Source organism: Saccopteryx bilineata, chromosome 12 (genome assembly GCF_036850765.1).
Source record: "Saccopteryx bilineata isolate mSacBil1 chromosome 12, mSacBil1_pri_phased_curated, whole genome shotgun sequence".
Taxonomy (NCBI): Eukaryota; Metazoa; Chordata; class Mammalia; order Chiroptera; family Emballonuridae; genus Saccopteryx; species Saccopteryx bilineata.
In genome coordinates this window covers 19473857-19490828 of record NC_089501.1, presented here as the reverse complement: position 1 = coordinate 19490828, position 16972 = coordinate 19473857, and the positions used below count along the sequence as shown (strand labels likewise).

Sequence of the window (16972 nt, the reverse complement as noted above, 5' to 3'; positions counted from 1 at the left end):
GATTAAATGTATCATTAGGAAAAAAGAAAGTTGAAGATGTATTTCTGATCAAGTCATACTTAATTACAAAGTTAATGGACAGTGTCCTCAGTAAAATCAAACTCTTACATTAATATAGATAAAACATCAATATATTTTATTTTCTCTAATGAAAATCACAACCAGTATTTTAAATGATTTAAACAATTTTTTTTTTTTTTTTTGCATTTTTCTGAAGCTGGAAACAGGGAGAGACAGTCAGACAGACTCCCGCATGCGCCCGACCGGGATCCACCCGGCACGCCCACCAGGGGGCGACGCTCTGCCCACCAGGGGGCGATGCTCTGCCCATCCTGGGCGTCGCCATGTTGCGACCCTCCTGGGTGTCGCCATGTTGCGACCAGAGCCACTCTAGCGCCTGGGGCAGAGGCCACAGAGCCATCCCCAGCGCCTGGGCCATCTCTGCTCCAATGGAGCCTTGGCTGCGGGAGGGGAAGAGAGAGACAGAGAGGAAGGCGCGGCGGAGGGGTGGAGAAGCAAATGGGCGCTTCTCCTATGTGCCCTGGCCGGGAATCGAACCCGGGTCCTCCGCACGCTAGGCCGACGCTCTACCGCTGAGCAAACCGGCCAGGGCGATTTAAACAATTTGAGAGTATTTATCTCTGTATTTATTTATAAAATTTATATTTTGGGGTTTGGAAAAGATATATCAATGCTATAAAATTCTTTTACTCTAATATCTTGGATTGTCAAAATTTATGTCCAAATGAACATGAACAATGACAGGTATAGCTAGGACACTCACATATTAATTATTAAAAATGTATGCAATTTCTAAAAATAAAATCACTTCCAGAAACGTAGTATCACTTTAAAAAACATTGGCAGTATTATGAAATAAATTTAATAGTTTTGCTGCTGTGTGATGTGATGTACACTAATAGTCATAGTCTGGGAAACTATCTGGTACTATTGAAATTATGGATAGAGCTCTAGATATGGCTATTCCTTCCATCAAAGAAAACTCCAAACAGTTGACACTTTGATTTTATTCATCGTGTTTATGAAAACTATATTATATCAGTAGGCTTCTTATATCTACAAAAGAGGTAAGAAATTCAATTTCTGACATGATATTTCCAAGTACTTCTAGACTTAGCTGGGTAAAAAATGTTAAGAATTTTGAGTTTGGGTTTTTACATCTCCAGGAGCCTGAGCTGCCTGCTGATTCTGTTAGGTACTTTTTAAATCTTCCAATTTCAGGTTTGGTGTTTTGTTTTGTTTTGTTTTTCCAATCTAGCTATATTTGACATTGATGTCAAACTAAAATGCTTTAACAGAACTGCTTTTGTTAATAGCTGAATGTCACAAATAATAAACTGATAATGAACTTGATAAGCAACTTATATAAGATTGAATTCAAAGCATAAAACTAAGATGTTATAATACAGGACTGAAGTATTTTTTTAACTTACATGTATTAAGAAAACAATTTTTAACTTTCTGGTTTATTTTACTTTTTATACTTAGTTTATTAATTAAATCAAGTCGATCTGTGTGAACAAAGTAAATGAGATTTGGAGGGACATTTTAGAAATCATGCTAATGGTTGCATTGATGGTTTCCATTTATAAATAAGACTACAGATTGCTTTCCTTCTAAAAAACTTGGCATATAATCTGCACTTCATTGGTACTTTCAACTGATTGCTAGACATTGCCTTTTTGGGTGCCTTGTTAACAAAGAAAACTTTTAAAAGAAAGATCATATCTTCCTCCAAAAGCCTGTTTGTCAACATTTCATACCTTAATTGAGGGCAGATCATCATTCTGTAAACCAAATAACAATTTAAGGAATTCTTCTTTAATCTGATCCTCATATATTTTAATAATCAGATTTACATTTTACTCCTTTATACTGTTAAATTTGCATTTCCTGACCAGTGAAATTTTAGACCCAATTAACATCTTCTCACTGAAAAATTCCCTCATTTTGAAAGTAGCATTAATAATTTCTCTATCTATATATCTCTAATGGTAAACTTAAATGGCACATGGTGTAATATTTTTTATTCATTAGCTGACAGTTTCATGGACTTTGCTGTATACAGACTCCTCCAAAACTTACTAGTATAAAATAACAGCTGGTTTTACTTTGCTCATGATTCAGAGATTCCGGAATTTAGGAGAGATCAACTAGACAGTTTTCACTCAAGTATCTCATTTGATTGAAGTTAGATGTAGACTTGAGCTCTAGTCATCTAAATTAACCAACTTCTGGATGTCCAGGTAGGCTGGCTCAACTCGGGCTGCTGACGGGACTACCAATATGTCTCCTCCACTGTACTACAGGGTGGTGTCAGTATATGTATATGGTTCTGACTACCCCAGAACTACTGTTTCTAGAGAAGCAGGTGGGAGTTGCATGGCCTTTCATGCTTTAACCTAGCAGGTTATACAACATCACTTGTACTGCAGTCTGTTAGTTACAAGTGAATTATAAAACCAAACGGACAGACTGCCCAGCCCAGGCTTTCTTCTCTCTCTGTCCTTCTAAAATGTGTCTTCCCCTTCACTCCGTCTCTGTTGGTTTAATTCCTTTCCATCTTTCAAGGTCTGCCTCAGTACCACTTGCCAAAGCCTTTCCAGATTCTATCATTCAGAGCCAGTATCTTTGTGGTTGAATTCAGCAAAACATTCATTTAAGTCCCAGCTCTCCTATTTAAGAACTTCATGAGCTCGGGAAATTTACTTAATTCCTTTATGTGAAAAGCCAGAATAATGATAGGACTTACCTACTTTACAGGGGTTATTGTAAATGCTGGATGACAAAACAGTAGAGAACATTTCCTGTAACACCGAATAGATGATGTTAGCTGTTACTGTTACCCTTACCTTTTTTTTCCAAAGCCCATAGCATTTTTTTTTCCAAAGTGAGAAGCAGGGGACGGCAGACAGACTTCAGCATGCACCTAACCAGGATCCATCCTGCATGCCCACCAGGGAGTGAAACTCTGGCCATCTGGGCTGTTGCTCTGCTGCATCTGAAGCCATTCTAGTGCCTGAAGCAGAGGCCACGTAGCCAGCCCACGATTCTATGGAGCTCTGGCTGTGGGAGGGGAAGAAAGAGATAGAGAGAAAGGAGAGGGGGAAAGGTGGAGCAGCAGCTGGGTGCTTCCACATGCTGGGCTGACACCCTACAGCTGAGTCAACTGGTGAGGGCCACCAGCTCATAGCATTTTGTACCCTTTTTTTGTATTTATCATAATTTTGCTCTTGTGATAATAATTCATGGGCTTATTTTCTATTGTCTGCATATTTAGTTCAATGCTTAATGGGTAACCTATCCCGTTAAGCAGTGGTCACCAACTTTTTTTGGGCCACGGACCGGTTTAATGTCAGAAAATATTTCACGGACCGGCCTTTAGGGTGGGATGGATAAATGTATCACGTGACCAAGACAAGCATCAAGAATGAGTCTTAGACGGATATAACAGAGGGAATCTGGTCATTTTTAAAAAATAGAACATCGCCCTGGCTGGTTGGCTCAGCAGTAGAGCGTCGGCCTAGCGTGCGGAGGACCCGGGTTCGATTCCTGGCCAGGGCACACAGGAGAAGCGCCCATTTGCTTCTCCACCCCTCCGCCGCGCTTTCCTCTCTGTCTCTCTCTTCCCCTCCCGCAGCCAAGGCTCCATTGGAGCAAAGATGGCCCGGGCACTGGGGATGGCTCTGTGGCCTCTGCCTCAGGCGCTAGAGTGGCTCTGGTCGCAGCATGGCGACACCCAGGATGGGCAGAGCATCGCCCCCTGGTGGGCAGAGCGTCGCCCCTGGTGGGCGTGCCGGGTGGATCCCGGTCGGGCGCATGCAGGAGTCTGTCTGACTGTCTCTCCCTGTTTCCAGCTTCAGAAAAATTTTAAAAAAATAATAATAAAAAAATAAAAAATAGAACATCATTCAGACTTAAATATAAATAAAATGGAAATAATGTAAGTTATTTATTCTTTCTCTGCGGACCAATACCAAATGGCCCACAGACCAGTACCAGTCCACGACCTGGGGATTGGGGACCACTGCCATTAAGGGTGTATCTATATTTTTGTAAACTATAGAAATATTCCCTGAAAGTATAGTCTGTATGTGTATTTTGAATATTAACTCAGAACCACTTTAATTTTTTTAAGCCTCAATAAACAAATCACAACAGAAGCTTTCCATTTTTAAGTATATTATTCCTTGTAACCTTTTCTTTTCATGATTCTTCTTGCAGAAATTAGAAAAGAAAAATCTGGAAAGACTTCTACAATTCTGAAGGATCAAGGTAACAGAGTCAATGCAACATAACACTCAAAATTTATTAACAAAATTATTTGAATGAGCCTATAGTACATTTGTCCTTGTCTTTGCAGATGTAGGGGCCAAAATTCCATAAGTCACTGTAATATATTTGAAAATTTATATTTATTTACCTGTCCCTCAAATCCTTTCTTTTTTTTAAAGTGAGAGGAGGGAAGACAGAGAGACAGACTTCCACATGCTCCCCAATTGGGATTCACCTGACAATTCCAATCTGGCCACAATGCTCTGCCCATCTGTGGCTGATGCCTGCAATTGAGCTATTTTTAGCACCTGAGGCAGAGGCTGGAGAGAGCCATCATCAAAGAGCAGGCTGATGTGCTCAAATCAAGCAAGCCATAGTTGAGGGAGGTGAAAAGAGAGAGAGAGGGAAGTGGGAAGGGAGGAGAAGCAGATGGCTGCTTCTTCAGTGTGCCCTGACTGGGAATCGAATCTGGGACATCCACACACTGGGTGGATACTTTATCATTGATCCAGCCAACCAGTGCCTTAAATACTTTCTTACAGATCACCATTACCTGAAAAATGGTTTGATTTCAATGTCAAAAATGAAAAAGAAAAAAAGAGAGAAAGGATTTGTCTTAAAGAATGAAAGGGTTATACAAAAAAGTTAGAGGGAAAGTGAAGAATACAGGAAAGTCTTACCTTCATGCACTCTGGTTCTTCCCTTTTTAGCTGTTCATAAAATATGTATTTAGTGCACACTCCTTCCAAGCACTTGTTAATCATTGGAGAAAAAGAGATGACAAATCTGGGAATAGGGAGGGAAACTTGGGAATCAGAGTTGTGAATTCTGTTATTTTCGAAGACTCGCTTAGTCATGTTGTCTGCTTTAGACTTGTCAGGCTTATATTGCTATGAAAGACATGACATTCTTATTTAAATTTTGTGACTTTCCTCTCCTGAATGGACTGACTTTTCTCTCTGTCCATCTAAATCTCAGGGCTCTTTCTAAGAATGATGCCCATTTAAACATGTCAATGTTCACTGAAACACTCTTCTGAATTCATACACTTGTAATATGTATAATCTTATCTATTTATCTAGCTATTTATCTAATTAGTTGAAAGCCACCTATTTAAACTTCAAGACCTTGTGTTATTTACCTTAATTTTTATGTGAAATAATCAATATCACATTTAATAATTATTCTTTATGTATCTAATATTTGGTAATCAGAACACATGCTCTCTAAACACTAGGAATACAAAAAAAACCCATAATCTTTGCCATCTAATATTTATAGTGTTAATGACATAATTAATTAATGTATAAGAATCATAAAAGTAATAAACAATGTGCTGTAAAAGAACATAATCAAAGATTCTAAGTAAGTCTGGGGAATCAGGGAAGGCTTTCGTGAAGAAGTATTGTTGAATTCAAGCGAGAAGAATTGTCCAGGCAAATACATGGGATTGTTTAGGAGAAGTACAGAAGCAGGCATCTGCTCTTGTCCAGGGACAGTGAAATATACTTTACATATTTTATTTCTGCAAACTGTATAGGATATCTCAATTTTTATAAATGTGGAATCTAGGTATAGATCAAGCAAGTTGCTCAGTATTACACTGTGAAGTAAGAGGAAAAATCAAGAATGAAAGCCAAGTCTGTTGAATTTTATAGTCTATCTTTTAATTTTTCACACAGATACTGCTTGCTCCTTAAAATAGGGTGTTGATATTTGTGTTTTTCAAAGAAACTTTGCTATGAATGTAGAGCTCACTACATAAGTTTGAAAATCTATTTGATACAGACACGTTGGCTACGCAGGATGAGAGAACAGTCTTAGTTCTTTTGCCAATGGGGTGACTCTCCTTAATTACCACAGAGGAGTTTAGTTTATTTTTCTGCAGTGGTTGCCTATACTTTGGAAAATACACCTTCTCATTTTTTACTCACATGTTATTTGACAATTAACAAAAGCATTGCCTTTGACTATGTGAAAACTAAAGTTGTCATTGAAACATACTACCAGAAAAATACACGTACTTAGATATATACATTTATGATTTGCAAATCATAATTAGCAAAATATAAACCTTCCCTCTTTCCAATGTAATATAAAATACACTTATTTTGAACTGCAGTTTTGACACAGGTATATTTGGACCACATAACTATTGTTTAACATAAAAGCATTCAAAAAAATGAGTTTGGGGCCTAAATCCAAAACTATCTGTCAGGCACCAATGCTTATCTAAACTGGTACCCTGGCTGGTTGGCTCAGTGGTAGAATGTCGGCCTGGAGTATGGAAGTCCTGGGTTCGATTCCCAGCCAGGGCACACAGGAGAAGTGCCCATCTGCTTCTCCACCCCTCCCCCTCTCCTTCCTCTCTGTCTCTCTCTTCCCCTCCTGCAGCCAAGGCTCCATTGGAGCAAAGTTGGCCCAGGCGCTGAGGATGGCTCCATGGCCTCCACCTCAGGTGCTAGAATGGCTCTGGCTGCAACAGAGCAACACCCTAGATGGGCAGAGCATCACCCCCTGGTGGGCATGACAGGTGGATTGCATTGGGTGCATGCAGGAATCTGTCTGACTGCCTCCCCACTTCTAACTTTGGGAGAAAAAAATATCTAAACGGTACTTAAATACTCTGCTTGTGCCAAAGCCTAAATTATAATTGTAAAACACTGTCCCAGAAAACATTATTAAGAGGATTTAAAATTACTATGAGCCTGAAAGGCAATGGCACAGTGGATAGATTGAACTGGAATGTGGAAGATCCAGGTTCAAAACCCTGAGGTTGCTGGCTTGAACGCTGGGTCATTGGCTTGAGTGCCGGTCACTGGCTTGAGCATGGGATCATAGACATGACTCCATAGTTGCTGGCTTGAGCCCAAAAATCATTGCCTTGAAGCCCAAAGATGCTGGCCTGAGCCCATGGTCACTGGTTTGAACAAGGGGTCACTCACTCTGCTGTAGCCCCCAGTCAAGGCACATATGAGAAAGCAATCAGTGAACAACTAAGGTGCTGCAATAAAGAATTGATGCTTCTCATATCCTTCCTTTCCTGCCTGTCTGTCCTAATTGTCCCTCTTTATGTCTCTCTCTCTGTATCTCTCGCTAAAAAAAAATAAATAAATAAAACCACAATGACCACTTCACTAAGTAAGCTCCAATAATTTCTATTGTTATGTTATTACTGCACAATTGAAAGTAATATCCTAGTGAACACTTTATTCCTCAATGTTAAATCCTCTACCATTTGCTAAATGTCTCCACAGTCACTAGAAGGTTAATGCATATGATTATTGATTTAAAGTTATTTAAATGTACCTTTTTTATTCAGTTAATGCTTTATGCTTTTAAATATCTTTATTATATAAAAACTTGAATGCTATTTTAGAATAATTATGTTGTCACATTTTCTTTATTTTCTGGATATCATTTATCATTGCAAAAGCATTTTAAAAATTTTCAGGATTACCTATAAGATTTCAGTGATTAAATACCTGTTATTGTTTCCAAAGCGGTTCCTTGAAGCATCCTGCTGAGCCGCGGCAGAATCAAAATGCAGCAGACTCACTCACTAGAAAGCCACTTACTGCCTTGAGGTCATAGTATATTGTTAGTTGTTTAAATTATGCAGCTAAGTGGTGGCCTACATTTGCCAGTCTCTCATAGATTCCATTTTGTGTATATATTAGAACCCATGTAGAAACAACGCTCCAATTCTAAAACCAGAATTATTACCCCAAAATCATTTGGGACATTTACCTGGGATATGATAACCATGAATAAATTGAGCATTGAAAAAATAATAATTAGGCTTGTGTCTTCATTTAAAGTTGTGTAGAGAAGATCTAGCGATGATTGTTCAAAAAAAAAAAAAACAGCAGGAGAAAGACATGTCGTGCTGGCTTTTCTGTTGGGTTCAGGCACTGACTTACCTGAGTAAGGGGACTCACATAAGTCCTCTCAACACACTCACAAAGGCAGAGCCCGGTATATGTGGCCATGACACCTAGAAACAGACAATCCTGCTACTCACCCTTGTTATTGGTTATTTTCTTCTGGCCTCCACCTCTACACTGTATTACCACTTGCTTCTTATAGCTGGTCTGACTTAACTGAGGATCCAAGATTCATCCATGAATGAGGAACTTCAAACTGAACCCAACCAAGGCAAAAAAGAAATTAGTTAATTCCTCCTCTCCCAAGAATGCAATAGTAACAACACACTTAGGTTCCTCTGATATTGGATTAGTATGATAGACACTGGAATATTCATCTAGTTTTGTGACAGGCCAGTGCATGTTTGGATCTAATACCAGTGGATGCTCAGCAATGCTTATCTTTGTTAACATTCTGTTGCTTAGGACCACGGACCCAATGATCCCCCAACTTCTGACTTCACCATGCTTTTTCCTATCCATTCCTACTAGTCAAACAAAAGTTAGAGCTATGGGTGAGCTAAGTTATCTGAGGTCTTGAAATTGATCCCCAATGATCTATACTTCTTTGTGGTCACTCACTCTAGTTCATTACTGCTGATGTCTCGGGGGGTAGTGTAGGGAAATGGAAAATCTAAAACCGTCGTTTTATTCCGTTGTGAACTTTTTCTTCATCACAACCTCCTTGCCCAAATTATTTCAGAATTCCGGTTAATACCACAGCACATTTAAATATGTACCAGATCCTGATAATCAAGATGAATAAACCTTCCTGTAGGATCTTAGAAAAATTCAAGGAAACTATCCTATTTGTAAAAACACAGAAAAACATGTTCTCCAAAGCTTATCTTCTAAGAAACAAGACAGATGAGTTAAAAATATGCTTTAAGCTGACCACCAAATCAATGATGTATCTACCAAGACTCTCTAATGCAGAAGTGCAGAATTACTATATAATATTCTCTCCTCAGTGTTTGTCAGACCTGACATCTCAATCACTTGCTTGGATATCTAGAGACTTCTCAGATTAGCCTGTGGATGTCCTAGATCAGGTCAAACCCCTTGAAGTCAAAAAGGAAACAAAATAAGCTACAGAAAAGTCAGTACAGCAGATGACCCAGCCTGAGAGCAGAAGCCATCTTTCCATTAGCAAACTTGGAAATAAAAATCACTTCTATTTTCAGAGAACTTTTTCCAAATTTAATGTTATGAGTTTATAACCTTCAAACACCCTGTAAAAGTACAGCTGTTATTTCTACCTCTTCCTTCTTTCTCCAGAAAATCAAATCCAGCCCGTGGGTTCCTCTCCCTAGGTCTTAATATAACTATGTTCATCTCATGCCAACATATGCACTCACTCATCTAAATATGCTTACTATTGAATCCTGCATGCAGTTCCAGGGTTGCGCTCTCCCTCCCCACTGGGAATCCGTCCCCACCACCACTTCTCATTTCACAATACATTAATTCTTTTGGGTTAGCTGAGAAATGCAAAAGCAGTAAATGACCCTCACTGGCTTGAAAAAGAAAAAAGTTAATGAAGCTTCCCAGTATGTTTATTCAGTCCATAGCTTTTATCCCATCTTTTTATGTTAAAGTATAGAAAAAGAAATCAGCCTTATTTGTACTTTTCACAATAAATAGCAACACAAACATTTCTTTTTCACCATGCCATTTAAAAAAATTCTACAAACACATGGATATTTAAAGTTATAGTTTATCTATCAAAAAAACAAAAAACAAAAAAACAAACCCACAAAAACTTGCTTTGGAGGATGCGGACATTTTGATAGAGCCCCTAAATTCATTCAGGACACCATCCAAAGCCACTTGGATTCAATTAATACTAAGGAATTGATTGAGTGTCATAAACATACAAATGCTATCATTATATTCTCTGATTTCCCATAAGGTGAGAATGCAACAAAGGGCTGAAAGTATAATTTCCTGTCTTCCTTTCCTACTGTATTGTCACTTTTGTCAGTAAAATAGATACTGAGATTTAATGTTGTAGAGGAGGTAGAAAATGGGTTTATGTTTTTATATAAGTTGTTGTGAATATATAATGTTGTTCAAGACATTGCTCACATATATTTCTGGAATCCATGATATAATCAGAATCCCTTAGTATTTGAATGTAGTAGAATTAATGAAATTTTGCTTTATTTACTCAAACCAAGGATGACATTTTTAAGATGAGAGTTCATAGAAGAAATTATCTCTCATATTTTATTTTAGTCTTATTCTTGAAATTTATTTGACTTGAGACTCATAACTAAAATAACAAATTTATATAATATATGTAAGATTTTTAAATTTGATTACAGTGATACCTTGAGATACAAACAGACCAACATACGGTTTTTTTTTTAAGATACGAGTGTGACTCGGTCCATATTTTTGTTCCAAGATCCAAGGAAATTCTGAGATATGAGTCATGATTCGAGAAACTGCTGCTAGTTGGCATGTTGGCACATGAGTCTAGTATCGGCAGTTTGATATACGAGTTGACTGACTTACGAGCTTGATTACAGAACAAATTAAATTCATATCTCAAGGTACCACTGTATTTATTTTTTGAAAAAAATAAGCTAATAGAAATAAATTAAGTGATAATTATAACTGTTTGAGGGGTCATGGCTACTGAAGCCACATGGTTTTTAAAATTCCAGATAAAATAAGTTCCCATCCATTCAAATGCCTATCCTCTTAAATGAACAAATAGATCGTAACTCATTCAACAATTTACATTTATTTTAATAAAAATAATCAATAAATGGCTTGTGTTATGCTATACTTTTATCTTTGTCTCTGTGTGATTAAAATAGTTTTTGAAAAAAAATCATATCATTTTCACACAAGTTCACTTTACTGATCGCTCACTGATTCTATTATATATGCAGTCTCAATTTTTTTTATCTTGGCTGAAAATAAATGCTCAATGTTTCTTTCCAGAGCCTATTAAGGGAAAAGAAGTGAAGTTGCCATCTTCCCTAAAGGAAAAAGGTAATACTGTTTAATAAAATGTGAAAATACATTGATTTACCTATTAAATATTCAGTTACTTATAATAAAGTAATATATCATTTATTTTTAATGCTCTTAAACTAATAACTTTCATAGGCCCTCACATATTTTTTGAGTGAAGAAAAAAAGACTTATTTTCTTGCATAAAATTTCAAAATCTATTATTAAACAACAAAGGAAAAGGTAGCTATGTCAGAAATATTGAAAAAGCTTTTACAAATGCATATGCTATTCTGATTTTATCAGTCTCTGGAGGGAAATCCATATTTTATAATCCCAAATTGAAACTTATTAAGAATAGCCATGGAAACCAAAGATTTAAGATAAATGTAATACTTAACATTTCTCAGTGATAACATGCCATTCTGTAAGTTCAAACACAGTAAAATCCTAAACAAATTTTATGGCTAGGAGGAACTTAGACATAAACTGTAGTTCAATACCCTCATCTTATAAATAAATAAAGGGAATAGTAAGGAAATTTTTCAAAGTTATTGAAATTTCCAGCAGAGGTAATATTAGAACTCTGACCTCCCAGATCAAACATTGTGCTCTTGCCCTTGCATTTTATTGCATCTCCTGTCTCCTTATTACACTTGGCTTGAGGTCATTTGTATTCTGATATGCCATACATCAAGTTAGTCCCCTAAAATGTGAATGTAACTCATTTAGTTTCTAATTGATCTCAGTACTTTCTATGGGCATGGTAAGATACTCAGAATTTTCTAATACTTCTTGTTGTCAAAATGAACATATTTATGAACCACTGAAACCATAATATGTATCTACTGTATTGAATATTGGAAATAGAGCCTTTTTCTATATTCTCCCTGAAGAGAAAATATGCAAGCATGAACTATTGACCAATTGTTGCTCTCAAACCTGGCCAGGAGCCTCCTGAGTGAAATATGAAACTGGTCCTCCATCACTGGAGGGCTGGGGGAAAGTGAAGAAAGGCAGAAATGATTGGGAGTAGTTTTAATAAGTGAGAGAAGTTGCTTAAAAAGCTTGTCTTGGCTGGCTGTAAAATGAGTAGATTACCCCATCAGCGTGCCAAAATATTAAAAGAATACACAGAGGTCTTCCTAGGTTCAGTCACATACACAAGAGGCCTTCATAGGTTTTAATCATGTACCCCATCCAGATAGCCCCAATAAGCACATTATTATCTCAAGGCTGTGTCACTGAGCACTTCTGGCTGGGGGAAGGCAAGCAGAGCATGCATTACAAAGCGCAGGAGTGAGAATGGGAAGCTTCCAGGTGCCCTGGTGAAATTCGGGTCAAACCAGCAATAATGTTGTGATAGTTTTTCCCAACACCAATGTCCAAGGACTTAGTGGTAAATAATACAACTTACTGGCATTTTTTTTTTAAAAAGACTTTTGGTGAACTTGTATAAACATGTTAGATTTGTGAGAGATATGGAATAACAGCGGAAAAGGACAGCTGACAGAGAATGAATCAGAGAAATGAAAGATACATGGCAAGTCCCCAGTAGTTCATACAGCAATGTATAAAAACTGTACCCTTAAGTTATATTTTTGAAAATTTGCAATGAATCTTAATCAAAATTGTTATTTAATAAAATACAAGAGAACATGATTATTTCCTCGGTCCACGTATGTGCTTGAACTTTTAAAAAGCAACATGGACTCCAAACATATGAAGACATTTATATTTTACTTTGGAAATGTATAATTATATCTAAAACTTTACTTTTACAGTCACTGATGGTACCAGTTAATTAGGTGCTAAAGAATATTTTATATTATTCTGGTATAATATATAAAATAGGTTATTGTGCCTTACAAAAGGATTATTATATGTTATGTTAAATGTCCAATAGACATCTATTATATTATAATAGATAATATAGAAATGTTACTATATTATTCAAAGAATTAATTAATAGTGAAATATGAACATTAATTTACTTTGAAGAAACTAAATTTCTTTAATAGAATCTAAGTGTTGATTGAGATGGATGTTTACATAGCAATATGAATTGAAATTATGCTATTAAGTAATGTTATAATTATTTTGCCAGTTTAAGACAGAAATATAAAAAAATGAAGAACAGACAGGAATATTATAAATATCCATATATTTTATTTAAAAAAGGTCACTTAAAATTTTTTCACCAAAAGAAATGCATATGTACTACATATATAAATAAACAATTCATGATTCCATTAAAAACACTTGGTGTTCATTTTAGTTTCTGATTACTGAAAATATCAACCTAATGTTATCCTCTCTCTTCCTTTATCTTTCTATTACACATTAGTAGTCAGTCTAAGGTCAGCCAGTTCATGGTCATAAATAATGATGGTGAGGACGGCAGCATTTTGGAAAAAATGTAATTTTAAAAGATACTCTATTTCATTAACACTGAATTTTTACATTATTGTACAATTTTCTTCCTAATTTTAATAACAAGTATGTGTAAACAAAGGTTTGTATAAAATGTCAAGTGCAATAACAAGAACTATTATTTTAATATTGTTCTATTATTTCTTTTAAAGATTGAGGCTGCAAATAACTGCATACACCTTTTTTTTTTTTAGTGAGAGAGAGAGACAAAGAAAGAGACAGACAGAAAGGGAGAGAGATGAGAAGCATCAATTCTTCATTGCAGCACCTTAGCTGTTCATTGATTGCTTTCTCATATGTGCCTTGATGGGGAGGTTGAGGGGATACCCAGCAGAGCAAGTGACCCCTTGCTCAAGCCAGTGACCTTGGACTCAAGCCAGCAACCTTAGGCTTCAAACCAAGGACCATGGAGTCATGTCTATGATTCTACACTCAGTGACCCTGAGCTCAACCTGGTGAGCCTACACTCAGGCTAGGTGAGCCCATGCTAAAACCGGTGACCTCAGTGTTTCAAACATGGGTCCTCTGTGTCCTAGGCCAATGCTCTATCCACTGAGCCACCACCTAGTTAGGCAACTGCATGAAATATATAGTTAGTATCTTTATTTTACCATTTAAGTGATGATCATTTCTCTTAGTAATGTGACTTAAATTTTATAAATTGAATCTCATAATTTTTCCTCTCAAACAATCCAAATTAGGCTTGTGATACTGAATGTGAATTACAGCACTTGGATATTTTGACCAAAAAAAAGTATAATCATAATATACAAATTAACTTTTAATTTCAGCTGTCACAGGTATTGCCACACTAAGCTTTCTTTTCATTATAGGAGTCAGTCATATATATATATATATATATATATATATATATATATATATATATATATATGTATTATATTGTCACAATGCAAACAAGTTCTTACTAAAAGAGAAATCAATTTAAAAAATTGTTCTTACTTTACAAGTAAATAAATCCTTAAAAGCTTCATTGGGTGTTCACTAAAAATATGAGATATAATAATATGCACATTTAAATGGAAAAAATTACAAATATATAAAATTTAACAACATGCTCTTGATAAAACTAGAGGCTCAAAAAAAAAAGAAGTTAAGTAACAAAATATCTTCAAACAGATGGAAATGAAAACATCCCAAAATATAGAAGGCAGCAAAAGCAGTACTTACAGGGAGTTTTTAGCAATAAACACCTATTTTAGGAAAAAAGAAAGATTTCAAATGACCAACCAGTCTAACTTTATACCTGAGGAAACTAGAAAAAGAAGAAATTAAGCCCTAAGTTAGTAAAATGAAGGATATAATAGAGATTGAGCAAAAATAAATAAAATAGAGAATAAAAAAATGTACAAAACTAAGGGTTGGTTTTTTAGAGATAAACAAAATGGACAAATCTTTGGCTAAATTAAGGAAAATGAGTGAAGAGTCAAATAAATAAAATCATAATTGAAAGAGAAAACATTAAAACTAATGGCCTAGACATAAATGGAATCATAAGAGACTATCAAGGAGTAATTATATGCCATAGAAGAAACAGACAAATTCCTAGAAACATAAAACTTACCAAGATGAGTAATGAAAAATATAAAATCAAAACAGATCAGTAATGAGCAAAGAGATTGGTTCTGTAATCAAATACTTCTCAATTAAAAAAATGCTCAGGGACAAATGGCTTCACTGTTGAACTCTACCAAAGATTTAAAGAAGAGTTAATGCCAATTCCTGCCAAACTCTTTCTAAAAATTGAAAAGTAGAAAACACTTCTGAACTCATTTTTATGAAGCCACTATTACCCTGATACCAAAACCATGCAAAAACACTAGCAGAAAAAAATTTCAGACAGTATCTCCAATGCACACAGATGCAAATCCAAAACAAAATGGTAGTTAATTCTCAAAGGTGGCAGAGGAGTAGGCAGATGCACAGACTGTCATTTCCCACCACAAAACTGGATTACAAATTAATTTAGGAACAATCATCATGAAAAACCAACTTTGGGCTAAAAGAACAGGACTCAAAAACCAAGGAGCACAGAAGAATCCATACTGATCCTGGTAGAAAGTGCAAGAGTGTGGTGGTGCTCCACTGCTCCCAAGAGCTAAGATAAGCTGAGGCTGAAAGTCCAGAAGGACTCTCATTACAAGGAGAGAGACCCTGAGAGGCAAGGGCCCTCAGTCTCAGAACCAGAGACCCAGCCTGAAAAGCCAGGGACTGGAGGAAACAGCCAGGCAGCATTGAGTGGGAACAAGAGCAAAATTCTGTATGTGGAAAGCAGCTGGGGTGCCTTAAAGGGACAGAGCAAAAAATATCGCTTGCAGCCACTTGCCTGGGACTCCGGGGGCAAGAAGGGCTGAAAGGACTGACTGGTCATGCATGAGGAAAGTGGGTAGAGCGAGACAAACAGAGACGGGGAGAGGAGTACCTGGGATGACCTAAATTAAGCTGACTTATTCTCCAGTGCAAAGGCTGCCATAGCTGGAGGAGGGGTAGATCCCTCTGCAAAGCACAAGCCTAAAGTGGATCCAGGAGTCCCACCTCCAAAAAGCACTCCAGTTACAATTTGCACAAAAGAAATCGTGGAATGGAGGAAGTAAGGGGGAGGGGCAGTGACTCAGGTTTCCAGGGAGACCTGAGCTACACCTCCCTCTTCATACTGAGAATGCACCCCACCCCCAGAGAGTAACTGGCAGAACACACCTTCAGATTCTCAGAGGTCACACCCACCGCATTCATGAATACAGTTTCAACTAAGCCCTTTGCTCAGATCAGCAAACAGACAGCAGGCAAATCAAGACTTTAAAGGGCTCTACTAGTTAAGGAGACCACAACTTGAACAAGCATGCAAACCATACACAGAAACAATGGGAAGACAAAGGAACATGAGCCATAGGAATCAACAAGAAAAATCCCCAGAAAAAGAACTGGATGAAATGGAAGTAATCAAATTACTGGATGCAGAGTTTAAAATAATGATTGTTAGGATGCTTAAAGATCTCAAAGCTACAGCCTGACCAGGCGGTGGCTCAGTGGATAGAGCATCAAACTGGGATGAGGAGAACCCAGGTATGAGAGCCCAAAGTTGCCAGCTTGAGCACGGGCCCATCTGGTTTGAGCAAAGCTCACCAGCTCAGATCCAAGGTCTCTGGCTTGAGCAAGAGGTTAATCAGTCTGCTGAAGGCCCACGGTCAAGGCACATATGAGAAAGCAATCAATGAACAACTAAGGTGTCGCAACGAAAAACTGATGATTGATGCTTCTCATTTCTCTCCGTTCCTGTCTGTCCCTATCTATTCCTCTCTCTGACTCTCACTCTCTTAAAAAAAAATCTCAAA

At 37.0% G+C, this 16972-nt stretch overlaps 1 protein-coding gene across 16 annotated transcripts in view; it reads left to right on the top strand.

Annotated features, from left to right (window-relative positions):
- TRDN (triadin) overlaps positions 1–16972 on the top strand; it is a 411085-nt gene that overhangs the window by 305481 nt on the left and 88632 nt on the right. For all 16 annotated transcript variants that reach the window (XR_010727714.1, XR_010727713.1, XM_066248538.1 and 13 more), the window contains 2 exons: positions 4246–4296; positions 11178–11228. Coding sequence is in view for 14 of the 16 variants with exons in the window: in XM_066248538.1 (XP_066104635.1) it covers positions 4246–4296; positions 11178–11228 (102 nt within the window). In the remaining 2 variants the exon portion in view is untranslated. The remainder of the gene's footprint in view (positions 1–4245; positions 4297–11177; positions 11229–16972) is intronic.